The sequence below is a fragment of the Moschus berezovskii genome, chromosome 3 (assembly GCF_049115385.1).
Source record: "Moschus berezovskii isolate FMDL1 chromosome 3, NW_MosBer_1.0, whole genome shotgun sequence".
NCBI classification, from domain to species: domain Eukaryota; kingdom Metazoa; phylum Chordata; class Mammalia; order Artiodactyla; family Moschidae; genus Moschus; species Moschus berezovskii.
The window spans coordinates 113264127-113290021 of NC_142462.1; the positions used below are offsets into that span (position 1 = coordinate 113264127).

Consider the following 25895-nt stretch of genomic DNA (forward strand, 5'->3'; position numbering starts at 1 on the left):
AGAAAAAGACCAGAACCTTGCATTTAAACCACTCACAACCAAGTAAAAATGTAGCCAAGAAAAGAGCTACAGTTTGTGGAGTACTGCTAGAAGTTAACCTGGCCAGATAAAAAGAAGACTGATCCAGGGAGGCAGGGGACCAGCAGGTGCAAAGGCCCCCGCAGGTGTGAGGGGTGACAGAGAGTGTCAGGAAGAAAGGTTGATCATTGGCGCTGGCTCTTGGGTGGTGGGCAATAGGGAGGGATGAGGCCAGAAGCAAGGCAGGGGCCGGGCTGTGAAGGACGTTTGCAAACGTGCTCAGGACTCCCAAAGTCTTTCATGGAGACAAACCACTGAAGGAGCTAAAATCAGATTGGTTTTTTTTTTACTGCAACGAGAGGCACACAGGATTTTAAGTTCCCTGACCAGGGATCGAACCCAAGTCCCCTGCAGTAGAAACACAGTCTTAACCACTGGACCACCAGGCAAGTCCCTAGACTTGCATTTTACAAAGCCCTGGTGGATAAACAGAATTAGGGCCCATGTGCAGACAAGCAACTGGTCAGGAAGACAAGTCAGAAGGTTGGAGGCATACATCTGAGTGCAAGGTCCAATGTCCAGCTGGGAAGGGAAGAACCAGAGAGTCAACCAGCGTCTGAGGCCCGGAGAGGAGAGCCGACTTGGCTCCAAGTATCGCAGAGAGGGAAAAGGCTGACTCAGTCCTTGTAGCTCTGAGGTGCTCTGTGAGGTCAGGGTCCACCCCCAGGCACCAGCGCCCTGAGGCTTCCCTGGGCAGGTAACACACACCCTGATCTGAGTGGTAGGAGGTAGCCGGAAGAAAGCAGCTCCCGACTCCAGGGACCTATGTCTGTCACTGGCTCCTCAAGAAAAGCATCCCCAGCAACTTGAGTAGGCTCCGCCTCTCTGCTAACTCAAGCCTGCCTTGTTCTAATGATAGATCAGGTTGCTGATGAGAAAGGGCAGGATGCTCTGCTGAGCCAACCTGGGAAGGAGCTGTAAGACTGAGAGGCCATGGTTTCTCCGCAGGACTGTGGGCCGCCCAGCCCAGCCCGGGGCCCACTCCCAGCCTTGGATGCCTACTTAGCTCCCTTGGAACATTTTAGAGACTGATCACTCACGTGGGATCTCCAGCACTCAACGCCCACCCTTCTCCACTGAGCTGCCCACTACCTTCTCATCCACAGTACAGGGCAGAGGTCAGGCTGAATGTCAGGGTGACAGTTACCCTATTAGCCTCCTCAACCTCCTGGGACGTGGCCCTCACACCGAGGCAAGGAGTCATCTGATGCTCGCTGTTTAGCAGTCATCAGTTGCTAGAGGCCTGCATCTTTGGAAAAGACCCTGATGCTGGGAAAGATTGAGGGCCTGAGGAGAGGGGATGACAGAGGATGAGATGGTTGGATGGCATCACTGATTCAAGGGGACATGAGTTTGGGCAACTCAGGGATATGGTGAAGGACAGGGAAGCCTGGCGTGCCGCAGCCCATGGGGTCGCGGAGAGCTGGACACGACTGAGCGGCTGAACACCAGCAAAAGAGGCCCCCAACAGTTCTTCAGTCTCTACCTGGAAACCTGAAGTCTCCGGAAGCACATTCAGGTTCTTTGTGCTAAAGCGAGGGAAGGGAGTGGCATGTCACCTGACCTCCTGGAGATGCTTCTCACCCAGCTTCTTCATTCCCTACAAAGTGACACCAGCAGCCACCCACATCACCCCTCATAAGCAAGGAGGGGAGCCTTCACTCCTGATTGGGAGGTTATCATGACCGGCATTTGCCTAAAACCTTACTACAGACTAAGCATTCTCTTGTTTCTTATCTGACCCTCATAACAGCCTCTTTATCCAGGAAATTGGCTCAGGAAGGTTGTGGTTTGCTCAAGGTGACACAGCTGTTAAATCACAAGGACATGGCCTTGAACCTGAGTTCTGACAGCTGCACCACTGCCGACCCCCACCTCAGCTCTTGACAAGACAAACCTCTTTTTTTTTTTTTTTTATTACAAAAGTGCTCACTGTAAACTAGTGGAACATTAAAGAGATTTGTTTGTTGTTCAGTCACTAAGTCATGTCAGACTCTTTTTGTGACCCCATGGACTGTAGCCCACCAGGCTCCTCTGTCCATGGATTCCTCTAGCTGAGAAAACTGGAGTGGGTTGCCATGCCCTCCTCCAGGGGATCTTCCTGACTCAGGGACTGATCCTATGTTTCCTGCATTGGCAGGCAGATTCTTTATCACTGCACCACCTGAGAAGCCCCTATTAAAGATATACAATGTGAAAAGTAAAAGTCCCCATAATATGCACCGTTAGCTAATACATCTTCCTCCAGAGTTTTTCCAGGGATACTGTTAACATACGTGAGTCTAGTGCCTGACACTTTGTGCTCAATACATGCTTGTTGAATGAGCTAACTGTCAAACGGACTATTATTTATTTCCACAACTGTATGTACTATTTCCCAATGTGCTTTTCCATTCAGCTGTGTGACTTAGACATCCTTTCGAACTGATGCTTGTAGGTACCTCCTGATCAACACCCTTTATAGCTCAGCCACCCTGGACGAGGGCAGGCCTTCTGGAACAGAGCCAGGCAGCCCACAGGCTAAGAGCAGCAGTCCACCAGGCCCCGATTCCCAGAAGGCAATTGTGAACTATTTTGGTTGAACCGACTGGTCAGTTTTTTTGAAAAATAAGAAAACAACTAATTAAACAAATCAAACAAGTATTATTTTTGTCTACACAATACTTCACTGATTTGCCTAAATTTTCTTTTCCACCAGGTGCTTCAGAGTTGAGTAAGAACATTCTTACGTGCCTAAATAAGTATAAATGAGTAACTGGCTAAGAATTTTTTGCCCCTCAAAGTGACGATCCATACATTTCAATTAGAAGGGAGCAAGTAATTGGGCTAGGGTGGAGGGTTGTTTCTGGGCCATTAAACAAGAAGCTGCTCTGACTTTCCACCTTTAAAAGACACAGTCTGCACAGCTAGAAGCCTGGCTGTTCACACACCTGCTTGGCCTGGGGAAGAAGTGTTGCTGGTATAGATGACAGCAAGGTCATGGCCACAGGCCCAGGCTCTGGCAGTCATCAGATTGGGATTAAATCCCTATCTTGGGCAATTACTTAACATCTCTTGTCAGTTTTCTATTCTGACAAGTGGGTATAGTAACTACCCCGTCCATTTTCTATGAGGATTAAATGAAATCCTACAGGTGGTGCACTCAGAACACATCTGGTAGGTAGTAAGCACTCAATAAACACTAACAATTGTGCTTATCAAAGATTCTGAGAAGGGTCTTCAAGTCATTCAAATACTTCCTGACTGATTCCACTGTTAACAGGGTGTGTTTTCAAGCCCTATAGTTGTTCACTGAGGGCTTGTGACAAGTCACTAAGTCATGTCCGACCCTTTGCAGCCTCATGAACTTTAGCATGCCAGGCTTCCCTGTCTTTCACCATCTGCTGGAGTTTGCTCAAACTAATTTCCATTGAATCAGTGATGCCATCCAATCATTTCATCCTCTGTCATCCCCTTCTCCTCCTGCCTTCAATCCTCCCCAGCATCAGGATCTTTTCCAATGAATTGGCTCTTCACATCAGGTAGCCAAAGGATTGGAGCTTCAGCTTCAGCATCAGTCCTTCCAATGAATATTCAGGGTTGATTTCCTTTAGGACTGACTGGTTTGATCTCTATGCCCTATAGAAAATAGACTTAAAATTCAAAGACCATTATTTAACTTCCTTTTTAATTCATAAGAACTATAGGATTTAAAGCAGAGCAAGCTGCTGAGATTGCGTGGTTTTACTCCCATGTTTCAGGGGCAAGGAAGCTGAAATGCAGAATTTCTGGAGTCCACCTATAAGGCTTATATGAGTAAGCAGCAGAGCTGGGTGATCCTGGATCCTGACTCCTGGCCCTAGGGCACATGGCTTTGCAGTATTCCACCTCCTCAGGGCTTCTTGGTGGCTCAGATGGTAAAGAATCTGCCTGCAATGCAGGACACCCAGGTTCCATCCCTAGATTGGAAAGATCCCTGGAGAAGGGACTGCCTACCCACTCCAGTATTCTTGCCTGGAGAATCCCATGGACAGAGGAGCCTGGTGGGCTACAGTTCAAGAGGTCACAGACAGTCAGATACGACTGAGCCTCTAACACTTTGACACCACCTCAGGAGGCAGTAACATGTGGCCATACATACCAGCGTACAAAACTGAGATCAGACTCTCTTTTTTTTTTTTAAAGAATTTATTTATTTATTTGTCGTTGTTGGGTCTTAGTCGTGACATGCAGGATCTTCACTGAAGCATGCAGGCCAGAGCATGGGGGCTCAGTAGTTGCAGTTCATAGGCTTAGTTGCCCCAAAGGACGTGGGATCTTAGTTTCCTTACCAAGGATCAAATGCATGTCCCCTGCTTCGGAAGGCAGATTCTTAACTGCTGGACCACTGGGGATGCCTCCGAGATCAGAGCCTCTTGGGGAAGTATGTTTTGAGAGGCAGAACGGCATTAGGTATTCACAAGGTTGAAAAGGAAAAGGAATACCTCACAATATTTAGGACTTCTGGATTACAAACGATAGAAACCCAGCTCAAACACACTTAAAAGTACAAGCTAATTTAAGCTTGAAAGATGCAAGGAACACTGCAGGAAGCATACCTTGACCTGGAGTTTGTGCCAGCATGTGGTACAAAGATGGCCACTGACTGTTCTGGGTTCATATATTCCTAGTTTAGCACCTTCAGGAGAAAAGCAGAGCTTTCCCCAAGCAGCCTCCAAGTATACACTTACACATACACGCAATGAAGGATTCTGACTGGTCCTCAGTCATGCACCCACCCTGTAGACCAGTTTCTGTTGTCAAGGAGATGAGATGCCGTAATCGGCCGTGCCTGATGGCGAGTCCACCCCCATGACCAGAAGGGCGGGCTCTGTCATCGACAGCTTCTCCAGAACTGGTGGAATGGGGGAAGGTGCTTCCTCAAGGAGGCCTGGGCAGACAAAAACAGAGCAGCCATCCAGACATCCAAAAGGAAAAACAAGCTTCACTTAAATGTTTCTCTGATCAAGATCTTCCCAGGAGCTCCTCAAACTACAGATGAGTGTTAGTATAAATATAAATCCATAAGATTACACAATTTACATGTAAAATGGGGCCAGTTTTCTCACGAGGTTCATAAACCAGCTCTGAAGCAATTCTAAAGAAATGGTGACAAAATTGTTTTTAGCATTAGCAACATTACTAGAAAAAAGCTCAAAGGCTCCCAAGGTGCCCACTTGGAAGGACAACTTTCATTTGAATGTAGAAGTATTATTTTGGGTTTTTTTTTTCTTTGAAAATCCAGATTGCATGGACATGAGTTTGAGTAGGCTCCGGGAGTTGGTGATGGACAGGGAAGCCTGGCATGCTGCAGTCCATGGGGTTGTAAAGAGTTGGACATGACTTAGAGACTGAACTGACTGACTGATGTAAAATTATTTTGGTAATAACTAAATCAATACAAATGAATCGTTACCAAAATAGGTGTGCATCTCAATGTAAATGCTTTCCTTTTAGAACTAAGAGTTTAGGAAAATGAGAATCACAGCGTGAGCTTTGGTTAAATCTAAAGCAGGGTTTTTAACATGGGGTTTGTGGGTCCCCCAATCTGGTTACTGTCAATCAATGGTCAGTACTGGTTACTGGAGAGCTTATTCAAGTTAGAAGGGACTGGGTCCCATCCCAGAGATGCTGGTCAAGAGGTCAGGCATCACTACTTTTTGAATGCTTGGCCAGTGCTTTTGACCAATCCTTGAGGCTGAAAACCATTGCCCTAGAACAGCATTTCTTGAATTGTGGGAGTAGTCCTTTACATCAGAATCTGGAGAGCCTGTTCAGATGCAGATTTCTGGGCTCCTCCCAGCCTACTAGATCTGCTTTTGAGGAGTAGAGCTGTGGCTATAGTTTAAGCACCCAGTTCAGTTCAGTTCAGTTCAGTCGCTCAGTCCTGTCTGACTCTCCGCGACCCCGTGAATCACAGCACGCCAGGTCTCCCTGTCCATCACCAACTCCCGGAGTACACCCAAACTCATGTCCACAGAGTCAGTGATGCCATCCAGCCATCTCATTCTTGGTCGTCCCCTTCTCCTCCCTCCCCCAACCTTTCCCAGCATCAGAGTCTTTTCCAGTGAGTCAACTCGTCGCATGAGGTGGCCAAAGTATTGCAGTTTCAGCTTTAGCATCAGTCCCTCCAATGAACATCCAGGATTGATCTCCTTTAGAATGGACTGGTTGGATCTCCTTGCAGTATAAGGGACTCTCAAGAGTCTTCTCCAACACCACAGTTCAAAAGCATCGATTCTTCGGCGATCAGCCTTCTTCACAGTCCAACTCTCACATCCATACATGACCACGGGAAAAACCATTGCCTTGACTAGACGGACCTTGGTTGGCAAAGTAATGTCTCTGCTTTTTAATATACTATCAAGGTTGGTCATAACTTTCCTTCCAAGGAGCAAGCGTCTTTTAATTTCATGGCTGCAATCAGCATCTGCAGTGATTTTGGAGCCCAAAAAAACAAAGTCTGACACCGTTTCCACTGTTTTTCCATCTATTTCCCATGAAGTGATGGGACCAGATGCCATGATCTTTGTTTTCTGAATGTTGAGCTTCAAACCAACCTTTTCACTCTCCTCTTTCACTTTCGTCAAGAGGCTTTTGAGTTCCTCTTCACTTTCTGCCATAAGGGTGGTGTCATCTGCATATCTGAGGTTATTGATATTTCTCCCAGCAATCTTGATTCCAGCTTGTGCTTCTTCCAGCCCAGCGTTCCTCATGATGTACTCTGCATATAAGTTAAATAAGCAAGGTGACAATATACAACCTTGACGTACTCCTTTTCCTATTTGGAACCAGTCTGTTGTTCCATGTCCAGTTCTAACTGTTGCTTCCTGACCTGCATACAGGTTTCTCAAGAGGCAGATCAGGTGGTCTGGGATTCCCATCTCTTTCAGAATGTTCCACAGTTTATTGTGATCGACACAGTCAAAGGCTTTGGCATAGTCAATGAAGCAGAAATAGATGTTTTTCTGGAACTCTCTTGCTTTCTCCATGATCCAGCGGATGTTGGCAATTTGATCTCTGGTGCCTCTGCCTTTTCTAAAACCTGCTTGAACATCTGGGAGTTCACGGTTTACATACTGCTGAAGCCTGGCTTGGAGAATTTTGAGCATGACTTTACTAGCGTGTGAGATGAGTGCAATTGTGCGGTAGTTTGAGCATTCTTTGGCATTGCCTTTCTTTGGGATTGGAATGAAGACTCACCTCTTCCAGTCCTGTGGCCAGCACTGAGTTTTCCAAATCTGCTGGCATATTGAGTGCAGCACTTTCACAGCATCATCTTTCAAGACTTGAAATAGCTCAACTGGAATTCCATCACCTCCACTACCTTTGTTCGTAGTGAAGTGACTTTTAAACATTTGAAATTTTTTTGAGATAATTATAGATTTAGAGGAAGTTGCAAAAAGAAATGTACAAAAAGATCCTGTATACCCTTGACCTTGTTTCCCCCAAAGGTTACCTCTTACATAACTACAGTACATTATCAAAACCAGGAGATTAACATTGATACATTCCATAATGGGCTTCCCAGGTGGCTCAGTGGGTAAAGAATCAGCCTACAATTCAAGAGATGCAGGTTCAATTCCTAGGTCGGGAAGATTCCCTGGAAGAGGGCATGGTAACCCACTCCAGTATCCTTGCCTGGAGAATCCCAAGGACGAGGGAGCCTGGCAGGCTACAGTCCATAGCACTGCAAAGAGTTGGACATGACTGAAGCAACTGAGCACACACAGCATGATCCATAATACTTATTCAAATATTATCAGACTTTCAAGCCCTCGTGTGTGTGTGTGTGTGTGCATGTGTGTCTGTGTGTGTGTAGAATCCTCTGAAGTTTTATCAGATGTGTAGGTTTGTGTAACCACTACCGTACATTAAGATACAAAACCAGTCACCACAAGACTCTCTTGTGTTACCTTTTACAGTCACACCACCCCATCACACCCCCCTGCATCCCTAGAGTTTAGAATCTACTCATCTCTTTTCCTTTAGAAACAACTAATCTCACTGCTGTTTCAAAAACATATAAATGAAATCATATGTAACCTTCCTAGATTGGCTTTTTTTTTTCATTTCAGGCGTCAAAGAATCCCTCAAATTTCATTTTAAAATGCTGTGAATGGGAAATGTCTTAGGGAAATGTCCACAGTTTTTACCAGATTCTCAAAAAAATTCTATGACATGCCTCATAAAGTTTATAAAAGCATTGGTTCATGGTTTTATTGGGTTATTTCTGGTTTTCTTGGCTAAAATCAATATAAGAAACAAACTAGTGAATATTTTTTCTTCTACCACATCTGTAGAATTCCTGTGTCCCAAAGATTTCTCTAACAGTTTGGGAAATATGATCACTCAGATGAATATTTCTGAGTGCCTAACATGTGCCAGACAAATATTATTTTTTCCCTAGTTAGTAAGAAGCGGAAGAGTTAAAACATTAAAGACACTTTTAGCTTATGAAAAGTTCTAAGTAACTAAGAAATCAGAGCAGCCTTTGCTGCTTTCATGCCATGTGACTTGAACTTCTCTGCTCTTTACTGCTCTGAACTGGATGTGCCAGTGATCAAATAACATCCTGAAAAATAATTCCCTACACAGTACTGAAAACATGGCATTATGCAGTGGGGCTACTTGTCATCACTCTGGTTGGCTTTATACAGTTGCTAGTCAAGTGCTCATAGCTCCTCCAGGCGTGCTTGTCTCTGGGCAATTGTCGAACGGATTCCTCTGCCTGCCACACCCTCACTCCCCTTTGCCACCCACCTATCTGGACTAATGCTTGCCCATCCTTTGAAACTCACTTTAGGAAGTACCACTTCTAGGAAGACTTCATTCACTCTTCTCCAAGCTTTCAGTGGGGTGTGCCCCCCATGTCACCCATGCTTGCCAGATGTCACAGTGGATGGTGATTACTTCATCGCCACTGCCACCAGGCTCTGAGACCCTTGAAGGCTATGACTGGGTCTTGGATGCTTTTATGCCCCCTGAACTTCAAAAAATAGCAAGATTTATTTAATAAATAAACAACAGTATGTCCTTAAACAGCTTCCTGTTGGCATTCACCACCACTGCTGATTGGCTGAGACTTTCCTCCATTTCTTTTTTTTTTTAAGATTTTTTTGATGTGGATCATTTTCAAAATCTTTATTGAATTTGTTACAATACTGCTTCTGTTTGATGTTTTGGATTTTTGGCCCCAAGGCCTGTGTGATCTTAGCGTCCCCAACAAGGGGTTGAACCCGTATCCCCTGCATTGGATTATCTATCTTAACCACCGGACCACTAGGGAAGTCCCTCTGCTTCTCCATTGGTGTCATAGTATCTCATAAGCTCCTTCACATGGAGATGTAGCGCCCAGTTGTTCAGTCTTTCCCCAGCAGGTTTATCGTCCTTGAATTCTCATAAAGGTTTGTGAATACACTTTAGACTTTTGCCCAAGAATCAGTATATACAAGTCAGTGATCTTCTCTTGCTAGAATGCCTGTCTCCCCAATTTTGGAAAATAGGGACAACATTGACCTGTACCATTTTCCTTCTTGGTCTTACTACTGGATCCTATAAATTCTTTATTATTGTGTTTAAACTTACAGATCTGTCTTTCCTATCAAGGGGGTGAGTTTCCTGGAGCTAAAGACTGTCTCTTATTCATCCCAGAGTCTCCAGGGACTGGTACCAGGTGGGATTCCATAAATGTTTGTGGAATGAAGTTTGGTGTTAGGTCATCAGAGCTCTGCTGTTCCTCCCGCTTAGCAAATGCATTTCCTCATCTTCACCACACCTTTACTCCCTATTTATCCTTGATCCCTGATTCTAAGCCACTGTGAATTCTTTCTGGAAAGGAGAAGAGAGCAAATAAGTACAACATTTATCATTTTAAAGTAATTTTAAGTTAAATATTTTAAAGTAATTCTCTTATTCCTCCCAGGTACTATCTTGGTCGTCGGATGTTTATTGTTATCTCTGAACCAGACATGATTGAGCAGGTGTTGGTTGAGAAGTTCAGTAACTTTACCAACAGAATGGTATGTAATTTTCTTTCTGCATGCGGATGGAGGGGGAATCCTTCTAAGATGCAAGGACCACACATCACATCTAACAAGGACGTGATTGGGCCTCTTACAGGGTTTAGATTAGTTCAACTCAAAACTGAGCTCCCCAGTGAATTCGAGTTTTCAAAAGAGATGTACAGGACTGTTACAAAAGAATAGTTTTTACATTTAAAAAATGCTTCAAGAAAGTGAAAGCTCAGGAGAAGTGGTAGCTGATAAAAATGCTGAAACTGGGAGGGTTTTTAAAGCTGTGTCCAAAGCTAGAGGAATCCAGAGAGCATAGGTCAAGCATCTGAGGAAGACCAAGGAAGGTTAATAAACATCAGAGGGAAAGTAACATTTCAAGACTCCCATGCTTACATCTTTCCCAGAGAGTATCAATGTCTTAAGATTGGAAAAGTAAGACAAGTAACATGATGAGGAAAATTCATCCCCAAGTAACAAGTCTCTAACCCACTAGAGGAGGTATATATTCCATCTTTTCTTTCTTTCTTTTTTTTTTTTTTTTTGCAAAGTACATATCCTACTCTCTGTCTTTGATGAGAAAACCCAAAGAATGGAAGAGATGACAGAAAATGGCACAGGTCAGGGCTGTCTATATTTTCCAAAAATGATGAGATAAGAATCCTAACAGAGATGATCAACAGCCTTCATGCTGATTTTTGGAAAATAGTCTAAAGTGAATGAATAAACAGTTGCTTGTGAGAATTCAGAGAATCTCTATGTGCAATCTTTTTTTTTTTTTTTTGTCAAATTAAACTCATCTTCCATTCTTATAGGAATAGTAAGCAATGTATTCACTCTTTTGTTGGTTATTTGACCAACCTTTGCACACTTGTGATATATACCAGGCACTGTCTAGGTACCGATTAGGAAGAGATAGAAAACTCAGTATTGTCCTCGAGGAGCTCATAGTCTAATGACAGAGGCAGAGAGGAAGGAAACCAGTATAATATGGAATGGGGAGCACGGAAAACACTGCTCCACCCAGAGTGGGAAAAGGGAAAGGCTTATTGGAGGTGAGGTGGTTGAGACTGTCTTCTTAAAGAAATTAGCAGTGCCCGCCTGTGTTCTGTACTGGTTGAGCTGTCCAGAGAGTTTCTTCGCATTAAATTTCACAGAAACTTATGAGACTGGTACAGTTATCATCTGTCTTTTACTGACAAAGAAATGACTCAGGTTATAGGAGGAAGACTAATAGAATCAATTGCCATCTCCCAACTCAAGTCCAGTAACTGCCATTATTGTAACAGCTGCCTAGGTGATGTTTCTGAATTGTCAAGGTTTCACGGAGTAATTGGTTACTTGCCCCAAACACACCCACCTTCCAGTCCCAGAGCATCATGTCCAATTGCTATTAACAAGAGAGTCCCCCACCTTTCCTACACCTGTCCAAACCCTTGGTATTCTTCCAGGCTCTCCTCAAATTCTTTCTCCCCCATAAAACCTTCCCTACTTCAACTCTCATTTACTATTCCCCCTCTCTTAACTCTAACAGCATTGATCATCTGCATCAGTGGTACCCAACCTTTTTGGCACTGGGGACTGGTTTCATGGAAGATAATTTTTTCAACAGGCTTGGTGTGGAGAATAGTTTCAGAATGATTCAAGCACATCACATTTATTGTGCACTTTATTTCTATTATTATTACATCAGCTCCACCTCAGATCATCAGGCATTAGATCCCAGAGGCTGGGCACCCCTGGACTGTGTCACTCCCATCATTTTCACAGTCACTCCCATTGTGCCTTCAACTATTTACTGTAAATGAATGCATGACTTTCACCCTAACTTGATTAACTTTAAGCTTATCCTTCTGTTTTATACCCCAGGGCCCAACCACATAATGACTCCTCAGTATCCAATATTCCCTTGTTCAAACTGAATTGACTCTCCATCAACTTAACATTCTCCCCAGATGATTGGGGTAGTACTTGGAGATTCAATACACACTCTTCCTCTAGTAAGTCATTCACAAACTTGTAAGAAGATCCATCAAGGATTAGATCTCTAGGAAACCCCAATGTTTATAATTTTCCATCTGGGAATGTATCCACGTATCTTCAGCTTAGTTTATGGTCTTTAAGCTAACCCCATATTCATGATAAAAACAATCCTTAGTGACTCAATTTTTAGAAGACCATCTTTAGAGTGGGATTTTCTCATAGGTTTTGAAAGTCAAATTAAATTGGGCTCTGCGGTTCCCTCTTATCCATATGCTTATGTATCTGCTCAAAGAACTCAAGGAGATTAGCGAGGCGTGATTTCTTCTTCCTGACACCATGCCGCCTCCCCTCTAATAAGCCATGTTTATTTGAGTGTTCAGCGATTCAGCTTTATTACACATCCATTCAGTAAACACTAAATGCTTACTCCATGCAAGCCTCTACCAAACGGTCCCTCATGATACAGAAAATACTTCCGCATATTGGTGTGATGCATTAAGTGAAAAGGAACTTAAATAACGCATGGTTTCATTTTCCAACTGTGAGAACCCGTCTCTGCTCACAAATCCAGGCTTGACTTATGTGTACGCATGACAGCCTGGTGGAGAGTGGCGGGGATGGGTTCACCTTTGAACTCGGATGTCGGCTGTAGGCATCCCATGAGGGACTAAACAGGGCACATTTGGCTGGAGGTGGGGTGATACCATGGGGCACTCCCTGACATAAGTCAGTACTGAGCATATATTAGAATTAAGAAACTGTTCAATGATACATTTTTTTCCAGTTTAAGAACACGGGGCTGAACAAACTCTATGGGTTGGACCCAGGGTGGCACCTACTATTTTGAGTTTTCCAATTCACATTTTCAAGGCACTCAGTGGAATGTGACTGCGCTCTCCTGCCTGTTTTCCAAATGGACCCCTTGGGCCTCTGACCCTTTGGGCCTCTCTTACGCTCTCAGCACTTACTCAAGTTGCTTCCGGTTGGGTGCAACCACACTTTATCGTTAAACCCCAGTCATTCTCCTTAACATATACAGAACCTCGGTTTTCCCAGCACTTGCGGTCTTGGTTGTTTTTATGCAGTTATTTTTACTTAGCTCCTCGTGGCTATCAGGTACTTGGTGAAGCCGTGGGGCAGCTCTCTCTTTTTTTTTCTTTATCTGCAGAAACTGGAGCTGTGTCCACATGACTCAGCAGAAATGGTCTTACCAGTAGTAGACCTCTTCATTCCTGGCCTGTCATGAAGGCCCAGGGTTGGGAAGCCATGGGAAGGGTGATAAGAGGAAGGGGTGGGGGTCTTTGACCCACATGAGGTTGGTCTAGCTGGATGCAGATCCAGACTGGGGGAGCTTAACCACTAAAGCTGCCACCTGGAGCTCTTGAGTTCTGGTCTGAAATGAGCCTGGCAAGCGGGTCAGGCAGCAGGCGTGCCCATTGCCAGGTTTTGTTATGTGTTTGTGGAGTGGACTGGAAGGTGGTGGTGGTCACACGTGTGTGGGGCGGGGGTGCCAACCCTCAGGTCCTCGCAGGCAACTTGGGGTCAACCGTCCAGGCACATGTCCAGCCACACTGTTAACTCACATCTAAAACTACGTGATGGAGTTGGTGAGTGGTTTTATCCAGGACCATAAAACCTGCTTCCCAGATGGCACTAGTGGTAAAGAACCCACCTGCCAATGCAGGAGACAAAAGAGATGTGGGTTTAATCCCTGGGTCGGGAAGATCCCCTGGAGGAGGGCATGGCAACCCACTCCAGTATTCTTGCCTGGGAAATCCCATGGACAGAGGAGCCTGTTGGACTACAGTCCATAGGTTCACAAAGAGTCGGACACAACTGAGCGACTTAGTACATAGCACACACATAAAACCCCCGGGCCTGACTCCCCAGGGGCAGCCTCTTCAAGGCTACCTTTGCCATCTCAATGCATGGACACTGGAATCTTAGAACGAGTTCGTGTGAAGCCACAAAGCCCTTGGCACCAGCAAAGAGTGCTAAAGTTCTGAGGCAAATGTGTCACTGCAGACCTTATAACCCACTGCATCTGTAGCCAGGCCCCATCCCAGGAGCAGGAGCATGTGACTGGTTGCAGAGCTCAAGAGCAAGGCAAACTCCACCCAGTGCTCCAGGTGGGTCAGGCCACCTGAGCTGGACCCCCAGGGACCAGCCTGCTGCCACTCACTGAGGATGAAAGAGCCTCGGCCAACTAGCCGCAAACGTGCCCCCTCCACCTGCAGCCAGCATCTCTCTACCGACAGCTTTGGAATCTTTGCTCATCTAGAATCTCTGGGACCCTTTCTTTTATATAAAATATCGAGTCAGAGAAAACATTCCTGTATTCAAGTGGGTGCAGGAAGATTTAAGTTGTGAGGATGGTTTTGGTCCATAACAGGGAAGCTCTCGTCACTTGCATTTCTCAAGAAGGGTCAACTCACATGATGGATCCATAGCTCTGGGGGCCATTCTTGCTTAAAGCCTAAACAGACTGCAGAGGACCAGAAGCACAGGTGTATGACCTAATTTGCCTGGCCCCTGTCTGTTTTGAGGCAGATCTCACTGGGTTTTTAATATATAATTGAATTTATTTATTTTTAATTGAAGGATAATTGCTTTACAACCAACCAATTGTATTGGTTTCTGCCAAACATCAACATGAATCAGCATAGGTATACATACGTCCCCTCCCTCTTGAACCTCCCTCCCACCCGCCTCCTCTCATTGGGTTTTTGGTTTATTTTAATATTTATTTATTTGACTGTGTTGGGTCTTAGTTGCGTCATGAGGGCTCTTTCGTTTCGGGTCACAGGCTCAGTACTTGTGGTACATGGGCTTAGTTGCCCCTTGGCATATGGCATCTTCATTCCTCACCAGGGATTGAACCTGAGTCCCCAGCATTGGAAGGTGGATTCTTAACCACTGAACCACCAGGAAGTCCCAGGTCTTATTGTTTTATGTGAAACATTGTACTGTGCACAGGAAACCCTGCAGCACGAGCCGAACCGCATCTCCTCCCGGGCTGCCCCACCCATGGGAAGCCCCCATGGGAGTGGCCACAATGGGATGCCTGCAACCTGCAGGTCTCTCCTCTCACCAACGTTTTCCCATTTCTAAAAAAGCCAAAGCCAGGGAGTTGCACTTGATGATCTCAAACATCTTCCAGGGCACCGGGTGTTCTGTGAAGCCTCAGTAATATAGTAACAGTGCTGAGTGGTATTGATTGAACCCTCAGCTGTTCTATCAGTGCCTTGCAGAGCTTTTCTAAACTTCAAAATCTTGTTGAAAATAATTTTATATTTTTGTCTTACTAGACCTTTGGTTCAGTGGGAAACCATCTTTAAATTTTTAAATGAGAAATAAGTAAAATCTTAGATTCATATCTTCCTTCTCTGACTTTTGTGGTGGCAGAGGTAAAAACAAATGTGTAGGGACTTCCCTGGTGGCCCAGTGGTTAAGAACCCACCTTCCAACGCAGGGGACATGGGTTCATTCCCTGATCAGGGAACTGAGATCCCACATGCTGTGAGGCAACTAAGCCTGTGCACCAAAGACCCAGAGCAACCGAAAAATTTTAAAACGTGTAAACCAGGAGATCAATAGCTAGGAAGAGATCAGGAAACAAGCCATAGAAGTAATTCTGGTCTCTCAGTGGCTGTGTTCCTAAACTTTCTCAGGCAGGGCTGCCATAACCCAGTTCCTGCCTTTGTTTAAATTAGAAGACTCCCCACCCCATCACGTTTCACTTGCTGGTGCTGGGTTGGCAGATGGATCCCAAGTTGTTGTTAGCCCCACCTGTCCCCTGAACCCTAAATAAAATGTACTGGGTCCCCTTGAGCTCCGGACATGCCACATCCCTTACTTGGAGGCCAAGCTCTCGGGCTGGTCACAGTCTGAAGCCGAGAGAGGGAAGACCGTGTGATGTTCATGACCATCTTCTACTGGCAAAGATTGAAGGGACGAGAATTGTCTTGTGGAGATGCAACTCTTCAAATATTTCAAAGCACCAAAATCAAAGCCCTGCTCAGCTGGCTCAGATGTTCAGTCTTTGTACAGCCAGACAGCAGTAGTCATATGTTGAAAATAGCGTATGTTCTCCGGCCTAGGATTGGGGGTTCCCCAGGTGACAGAATCCTCAGGTTTTCATTGACTGTAATAGACTGAGGGGCAGGGCACAGTTTTTCACACCCCTGGGGGTAGGAGGAGACGGCAGTAACCCTCTGCATCCTTATCTGCACAAGGCTGTGTGAGGAAGACTGCAGCCACGGACCTGGCCTTTCTTTCCTCACGGCACCCTCTCTGATAGCAGTATTCCCGCAGCCTCCTTGACATGCTTAACACCAAGCAAATCAGCAACACTCTCAGCCTGACCACTGCAGTAGGACAGCATCTCTCAAGTCTTTAAATCACCTTGCTCTGTTTACCTGCTGCCTGCAGCTCTGTGTGGTTGCGTGAGAACTGTGGACTGCCCTGCCAGGATATCACAGAGCTGATATAGGCCTTGCGTCACCTCTCTGGCATGTTCCAGGACACAAGAAAACTATTTTTGGCTATGGCTTCATATCCCATTATGCCTTTTTTCATGGTAACACGCATGCCCATTTACAGAAAATGTGCATTGCGTGCATTTTGCAGCACTCTGGGAAGAGGCTGGCGGTTCTTACGTGGCTCCACTGGGTCAGTGGAGAAACACTGGTTTGGCCCCTGATAAACCACCCAATGCGTGCTTCTTCACTTCATGTAAACACAGAATGCAGAGGAATCAGCTTGAATAATCTGCTCCTCAGGATTGTTTGATTCTTCAGTGTTTATTAATTTATTTTTTTTAATTTTTTTTTTAATTGGAGGCTAATTATTTTACAATATTATATTGGTTGGTTTTGCCATACATTGACATGAATCTGCCCCGGGTGTACATGAGTTCCCCTTCCTGAACCCTCCTCCCACCTCCCTCCTCCCTTTATCCTCCCTCTGGGTCATCCCTGCACACCAGCCCCGAGCATCCTGTAACATGCATCGACCCTGAACTGGTGATTCGTTTCACATATGACAACATACGTGTTTCAATGCCATTCTCCCAAATCATCCCACTCTCACCCTCTCCCACAGAGTCCCAAAGACTGTTCTATACATCTGTGTCTCTTTTGCTGTCTCGTATACAGGGTTATCATTTGCATCTTTCTAAATTCCATATATATGCGTTAGTATACTGTATTGGTGTTTTTCTTTCTGGCTTACTTCATTCTGTATAATAGGCTCCAGTTTCATCCACCTCATTAGAACTGATTCAGATGTATTCTTTTTAATGGCTGAGTAATACTCCATTGTGTATATGTACCAAAGCTTTCTTATCCATTCGTCTGCAGATGGACATCTAGGTTGCTTCCATGTCCTGGCTATTATAAACAGTGCTGCAGTTTATGCTTAGTTGGTCTGAGTTAGACTCTATTTTGAACAGTTCTTAATTGAGGTACTTCGTTGGTGGTCCAGTGATTAAGAATTTGCCTTCCAATGCAAGGAACCCAGGTTTGATCCCTGGTCAGGGAACTAGGATTCCACATGCTGAGGGGCAACTAAGCCCGTGCTCTGCAACTACTGAGTCCACGTGCTCTGGAGCCCATGCTCCACAGCTAGAGAAAGCCCACACGCCCAGTGGAGACCCAGCACAGCCACACACAAAAAATTTTTTTTTTAAATCTTAATTGAAAAGACAAACATCTTCAACTGTCTGAGGGAAATTGAGCAAGGGAGCCATAAGGCCACTGCTGAACCACGCTGCTTGTCAGGACAGTTTCCTAACTATTGGAGAATTATCCCCAAACTAATGAAATAATGTGAAAAGCACTTTGACTCTTGTGAGATCCACAGTACTGGTTATCAACCACCCCATCTCCATCTCCACATCAGCTGTGAGCTCCTTGAGGACAAGGGATCCACTCTCTGATGCAGTAGTTTCAGAGCCACCACAGCACAGGCACATATTAATTGTAGGTGCTCAATCAATGTGTACAGCCTGGCAGCATGGCGACCAACGCGATTCAGCCGAGGGTGAGGATGTCTCTCAGGTTTGGGGTTAGAGTAGGGTTTTCAAATGTTTCTGACTGTGACCTCCAGTAAGAAATGTATTTCACGTCAGGACACAACACAGAACGCGTTCTCTCTCACATACACACACTCACATACTCTCTCCAACATTCTCGCAGACACACCCATAATACATCCCCATCTTGAACAAAAGTTCGACAACAAAACCCTTCCCCTCGCTTCACGAAATGTCCCTCTAATATTTTCTACTCTGCCCCATTCCTTGTTTCTCTGTCTTTTCTTCTTTTCCATGCTGGTTGCCATCCACAACATTCATTCATGACCAGTTATGGCCTGCAGTCTGGAAGGCCCAGACCACAGTGTGAGTGGAGCCTGGTTCCCTTGGACCTCCCTTCCTCAGCTGGGTCTTCCCTTCCTGCCCCAGCACTCACAGTCCGGCCCCATCAGTTTTACCAGTCTCATTCCTGCAGGGCAAGCCCCCTGTGCCTTTCAACCTCGCTCAGTACATCTAATCAGTTATTATGTGTAGACGGGGCTGGGGGAGGGGGATAGATGGGGAGTTATTGTGACACGGGTGTGGAGTTTCAGTTATGCAGGATGAAGTTCTGGGGATGGATGGGGCAATGGTTGCACAACAATGTGAATGTCCTTAATACCACTGAACTGTCCACTTAAAAATGGTTAAGATGGTAAATGTTACATTATGTGTATTTTGCCACCTCATGCGACGAGTTGACTCACTGGAAAAGACTCTGATGCTGGGAAAGGTTGGGGGCGGGAGGAGAAGGGGACGACGAAGAATGAGATGGCTGGATGGCATCACGGACTCTGTGGACATGAGTTTGAGTGAACTCCGAGAGTTGGTGATGGACAGGGAGGCCTGGCATGCTGTGATTCATGGGGTCGCGGAGAGTCGGACACAACTGAGCGACTGAACTGAACTGAACTGAAAAAATACATGTATTATATGTGTGTGTGTGTGTGTGTGTGTAAACAAACAAACTGGCTTCCCTGGTGGCTCAGACAGTAAAGAATCTGCCTGCAGTGAAGGAGAGCCAGGTTCTATCCCTGGGTGGGGAAGATCCCCTGGAGAAGGGAATGGCTACCCACTCCAGTATTCTTATCTGGAGAATCCCATGGACAGAGGAGCCTGGTGGGCTATAGTCCATGGGGTTGCAGAGTCAGAGGCAACTGAGCAACTTTCACTTTGAAACAAACTAATTTTAAAATAGCTGTAGTGGTTTAGAGAAGGAACTTATGGTTCCCAGGGGGAAAGGATGGGAGGAAGGGATAGTTAGGGAGTTTGGGAAGGTCATGTACACACTGCTGTATTTTAGATGGATAACATGGGGTCACGGAGAGTCGGACACGACTGAGCGACTGAACTGAACTGAACTGAACCGACAAGGGCCTACTGGATAGCACCTGGAACTCTGCTCAGTGTCATTTGGCAGCCTGGACGGCAGGGGAAGTTTGGGAGAGAATGGATACATGTATATGTTTAAACTATATCTGGTGTGGTCATCAGGAGGTTAAGTCCTTGATTTGAGAAAGTTCTTAAAAGTCATTTAGACAACCCCTCCACCCGGTGTGACCCCATGGACTGTAGCCTGTCAGGCTCCTCCATCCATGGGATTTTCCAGGCAAGAATACTAGAGTGGGTTGCCGTTTCCTCCTCCAGGGGTTCTTCATGACCCAGGGATCGAACCCAAGTCTCCTGCGTTGCAAGCAGACTCTACTGTTTGAGCCAGCAGCGAGCCCATATTTTAGATGGATAACCAACAAGCACCTACTGTATAGCACCTGGAACTCTGCTCAAGGTTGTGTGGCAGCCTGGGTGGGAGGGGAGCTTGGGGGAGCATGGACACATGTATACCTTTAAACTATATATATCTGGTGTGGTCATCTCGTGGTTAAGTCCTCAGGGTTAAGAGTTCTTAAAAGTCATTTATACTCCCCGCTCTACCCAGGCCATTCAAACCTCCCGTGCAGAATTTCCAAGAAGTAGGATACAGTCTCCAGTGACAGGGGCTCAACACTCAAGGCAGGTTATTTTTATCTTGGAACCTTCTGACTTTATTGGGAAGTTCTTTAGATGAGCTGGAATTTTCCCCACAGCTCCCACGATTGACCCCAATTCTACCACCCAGGGTCAAAAAACAAGCCAAGTTTCCTCTTCCATGTAATATACATTCAAGAAATAGCTTTCGAGCACAGATTAAGGACCATGATCTGATCTCCCAAGTCTTCTCTTTCCAGCTATTCATTCCCAGATCTGTCAGCTTGTCCCCTCACCATCTGACCACTCTTCTGGAATGACCAATTGGCTGCTTTCCCTCTTCCAGTATCATATCTAGAAATGAAACCATTACTCTAACCAGTGCCCCTGAAATCCTCCATCAAAGAAGGAAGAATTCTAATAGAAACTGTAGGGCCAGGGGACAGTATTGTCATGGCAGGCCGATAAGGGAGACCAATGCCGACACATTGCACAGGGACTGGATTTCTCCTCTAAGTGCAAGATAAAAATTTTCATGGAGATAATCCTTAGGTCTGAAGGACAGACACAAAATCCAATCAACCTTGGCTCATCTCCAATTTATTCTGTTTCATCAGAACCCCATAAACCACCACCCAACTTTCCTTGAAGTGAAATGCTTTATTACATGTAGCGTAGCACAGGACTGGCATTTGCCAACATATAAATAAACATAATGTACGATTTTCTCCTTTGACTCTGGAACCTAAACAAATGGGTTATGTTCTAAAAATTCCATAAAACCACAATGCTGTATAGTGACCACGGTACTCCTAAAGAATTTTATTCTAAATATAGAGAGGTATTCCTCTGCAGAAAAATATCCCAGCAACTTGGTTCTATTTAATAACGTATAATTAAGTCCCTCCAGATACTTTGCAGTTATGTTTTATAGCTTATTTTGAGTGTTCATATTTTATCAGAAAATTATAATTTTCTTCTAAACAGGAGTTCTTACAAGGCTTTTGAGTTATGGTGGCTGGCTTCATGTTTCAACTATAATTAAAATAGTGAAAAGAAATAGCAAAACCATACATCACTTGTGTGGTTCTGAAGAAAGCTTGGTTCTCCAGTCCCCCTACTTCCCCTCACCCTGCAGCCCTAGGTCTACGGGTGCTCAGAACAGCTGTGGAGGCCCCCCCGTTTTGACCACTTGGTCAGAGTGGCTGGTTTTAGGAAGGAAGAAAATGGCCTGGGAAGAAGGGATGATGAGAAGGGATTTCCCTGGTGGTTCAGTGGTTAAGAATCCACTGTGCAATGCAAGGGATGTGGGTTCGATCCCTGATCGCGGAACTAAGACCCCACATGCTATGGAGCAACTAAGCCAGCACCCCACAACCAGAGAATTTGTGCACTGCAGTTAAGACTGGACGCAGCCAAATAAATTAAATATTAAAAAAAAAAAAGGGATGAGAAGACCTCATTCTTCGCATGCTTCCAGATTCAGCAGGACTATCGTCTCCTCAGAGAAACCTTCCTGGCCATTTAATCCCCTATCATTTTCTCACCTTGCTGCCCCGACTCCACTCCCTTCATAAGGGGCTTCCCTGACAGCTCAGTTGGTAAAGAATCCGCCTACAATGAAGGAGACCCCAGTTCGATTCCTGGGTCAGGAAGATCCCTGAAGAAGGGATAGATAAACCACTCCAGTATTTTTGGGCTTCCGTGGTAAACAGATGGTAAAGAATCCGCTGCCAATATGGGAGACCTGGGTTGGGAAGATCCCCTGGAGAAGGGCAAGGCAACCCACTCCAGTATGCTTGCCTGGAGAAACCCCATGGACAGAGGAGCCTGGCAGGCTACAGTCCATGGGGTCACAAAGAGTTGGACATGACTGAGCAACTAAGAACATCACTCCCTTCATAACACATACTTTCCCTTGAACTATAACGATAGCTATTTGTCGGTTTAGGAGCCGTCTGCTTCCCCACTAGACTACCAACTCGGTGAGAGTCAGTGCAATGTCTTCTTTACTTAGCACTGTATAGGCAGCTTCTCACACAGACATTCAACAAACATTTTCTGAATGAGAAGAATGAATGAATGCGTGAAAGCACACACAAACATGGTGACAGGCTTCTCTTGGAAGCAGCTCTGCTGACACATGCTTCTGAAGGACTCTCTTTCTTCCCTTCCCCTCTCCCACCCACATTCCAAGGACCCAGACATCTGGCCCAGCCTAACAATCTAGCCACACAGAACCCCTTGCCACATAGTTCAGACATGACACTCAATCCCAGGAAAGACCAGCCCACCTCCAAGAAGCCTGCTGCTGGGTCTTCAGGGAATGGTCACTCAGCAAGGGGCTACGGAACACACAGAAGCCACTGAGTTGTCTATGGTGATGGCCACAGAGTAACGAGGTAGAACTGGGCCAGAGAGGCCTCCCCGTCTGCTCCCAGGGGGCCTCAGCCATGGATCTTGAGATCACTGTCCATGAGACTTTATATTCCTCATACCCTTGCAAGAGAAATCTAAATGTTGGTCGTGGGTGACTTTAACCAGAGTGTTTATTGTGGACTCTGTGACCACCAAGCTGGCTTGGGCATCCTGGAGTCCTAACTCTCTGCTTGTCTCTTTCCAAAAGGCAACGGGTTTGGAGCCCAAACCAGTGGCCGACAGTGTCCTGTTCTTACGTGACAAAAGATGGGAAGAGGTCAGAAGTGTCCTGACTACAGCTTTCAGTCCTGAAAAATTGAGTGAGGTAAGGCACAAGAAAAGCAGAGAATCTTCTGTAAGGAGCAGGTTTCCTCTCTGCGGATTGTGAGGGGAGGGGGTTCGCTTTGCGTCACTTGTCCGATGTCCTGCCTGCTGTGCCCTTCATCCTGTTATCCAGAAAGCACATGAAACTGTCCTGGAGAGTCCTCCCTTTCTCCAACCTATCACAGCCCCAGTTGCCATGAATCTGTAGTGAGTCAGCACACACACAGGTCTCTCCTGCTGAGTCCCAAGCTCTGGCCAGGGCACTTTGAGGGCACCCAGGAGAAAACTGGAGGGGCTCTCCGCAGACTTTCCTGTATAACAGATCACCTGGCGATCTTGTTAAAATGCAGATTCTGATTCAGTAGGTCTGGGGTGGGCCCTGAGATTCTGCATCTCTAACAAGCTCCCCAGTGATGCGGATGTTTCTGAACAGTGAACCACACTTTACATGCTGCTGTTGTTCAGTCTCTCAGTCATGTCCAACTCTTTGCAACCCCATGGACTGCAGCTCACCAGGCTTCCCTGTCCTTCACCATCTATCTCCCAGAGTTAGCTCAAACTCATGTCCTTTGAGTCAGTAATGTCATCCAACCATCTCATCTTCTGTCATCCCCTTCTCCTCCTGTCCTCAGTCTTTACATAGTAAGGAACCAGAGAACATCCTGAAACAAAGGGGAGCTTTGAGTCAAGTCTGAAATAGGGAAGAAATGGCCACGGATTATTAGGGAGGGGTATGACAATGGCCTTGGCAGACCTCCAGGCAGCCAGGCACACCCAGGCTAATCTTCATGGCCAAGTCAGAGGGAAGAGTCTCACTTACAAGATGCCATTAAACCCGGGGCTCCCTCCTTGCCCCCAGCCAGGGATCCACCCTTCCCTACCAGTTGTACAAATAAAACCTACTGTTTGTCCTGCTTCCTGGCCAAGTTCTCTCACTTTATCCTCACTGAAGGCACCTCAACTGCTGGTCTGACTTTGATGTCTGTTCTGAATTCTGCAACAGCTCAGGACTGAGTCCTTGAGCCCTTCCGATGTGAAGTGGCTAAGGGGCCACTATGGTTTTTCCAGTAGTCGTGTATGGATGTGAGAGTTGGACCATAAAAAAGGCTGATCGGTGAATAATTGATGTTTTCAAACTGTGGTGTTGGAGAAGACTCTTGAGTATCCCTTGGACTGCAAGATCAAACCAGTCAATCCTAAAGGAATCAACTCTTGAATATTCATTGGAAGGACTGATGATGAAGCTGAAGCTCCAATACTTTGGCCACCTGATGTGAAGAACTGACTCATTGGAAAAGGCCCTGATGCTGGGAAAGATTGAAAGCAGGAGGAGAAGAGGATGACAGAGGATGAGATGGTTGGATATGTCATCATCAATAGACATGTGTTTGAGCAAGCTCCAGGAGATGATGAAGGACTGGGAAGCCTGGCATGCTCCCGCCATGGGGTCACAAATAGTCGGACACGACTGAGCGACTGAACGCCAACGGAAGCTCACAACCCCTGGAGAAGGATATGGCAATCCACTCCAGTATCTTGCCTGGAGAAGTCCATGGGCAGAGGAGACTGGCAGGCTATAGTCCACAGGTCGCAAAGAGTCAGACCCGTCAGAGCAACTAACACTTTCACTTTGCTTCAAAGCTCACACAATTCTTACCACGTGCCAGACAACACTCTAAGGGTTCCTGCTTGTTTCAGACAGAAACCTCCTTTCTCTCTGGTAAAGCTGTTTGAGAAATGAACTCTGCCTTCAGGGAGTGTGTGCTTGCTAATGCTTCACTGTGAGGGGGCAACAGCAGCCTATCCAGGCAGAAGGGCGCGGACCCCAACTTGCAAGAGCAGGCCCGCGCATGCTCAGTGCCTCCTTTCCGCCCCGGGGCCTGATACGGGAGGGCGTGTAGAGCCGGAGTGGGTATGCAGTCGTGTCACCTGGGGAGCTCTGCAAACTATTGCTATCTGGGCCGCACATGGAGACGAAATTGGTTTGGTTTGGAATGCAGCCTGGTTTTGAGGGGACTTTACAGCTCCCCAGGCAATTCTGATGTAAAGCTGGAGTTGGGAACCACCGCTGGTAGAGAAATTCCCCATAAGGAAATATGAGAAGGGGATTGTCCTTCTATAGCTGGAGCCGGGAGCCCTGCTCCACAGTCGGCTGTGTTATAGACTAAGGTTTCATGTGAGAAGTAGTTTGAAAGAAGGGCCCGCTTCTTTAAAAAGTCGTAAAGCATTATTTGGGTCACCTTTATTACACCTACTCACTAATATGTTGAGTTAACCAAAAGGAGGGGAGGGAGGAGCAGAGATAGGTAAGCCAGGGGCTCACATCAGGAGCTCAGACAGGTTGCTTCACAAGTCCCTATTCGTGAGCAAACAATGACTTGATAGTGCTGCAGATGCACAAAGAGTCTCATCATACGTTAAAAAAAGAAATTGATGAAGGGTATCTGATCTTTTTTAAGTAACAAAGAAAGGTTTTGTTTGTTTCTGACAGTTTTGTGCCCTGTTTATCTGAAGGAAAAAAAAAAAAAAGAGGGACTTCTTTGGTGGTCCAGTGGTTAAGGCTTCAATTTCCAATGCAGGGGGTGTGGGTTCAATCCCTGATTGGGAAGCTAAGATCTCATATGCCTTGGGGCCAAAAAAACCAAAACATAAAACAACAGAAGCAATGTTGTAACAAATTCAATAAAGAATTTTTTTAAATGGTTCATAGAAAAGCTAAGACCCTTATCAGCGTCTCGATTTCTTTAACATTTTACAGGGTACACTTTAGAAACTGATACAGTGCCATTGCCCAAACAAATTTAGTGCTCCTGGGATCCAGCGCATTTTCTCCTTTTGATTCAGAAATCAAATTCTTAGTGCCTGAATTAGCTGCAGAAAACAGAGTTCCTCTAAGAGGTTCGTCGCACTAAGATGTCTAGGAGAAAGTTCAGTTCAGTTCAGTCGCTCAGTCGTGTCCGACTCTCCGAGAAGAAAGTAGCTGGTAAGAAATCAGAGGGAGGGCGAGGAGAGTGGAGGAAAGA

At 45.8% G+C, this 25895-nt stretch overlaps 1 protein-coding gene across 1 annotated transcript in view; it reads left to right on the plus strand.

Moving 5' to 3' along the window:
* TBXAS1 (thromboxane A synthase 1) overlaps positions 1–25895 on the plus strand; it is a 172321-nt gene that overhangs the window by 66240 nt on the left and 80186 nt on the right. Inside the window, exons 4-5 of the mRNA XM_055421360.2 lie at positions 10022–10118; positions 22757–22873. Coding sequence (XP_055277335.2) covers positions 10022–10118; positions 22757–22873 — 214 coding nt within the window. The remainder of the gene's footprint in view (positions 1–10021; positions 10119–22756; positions 22874–25895) is intronic.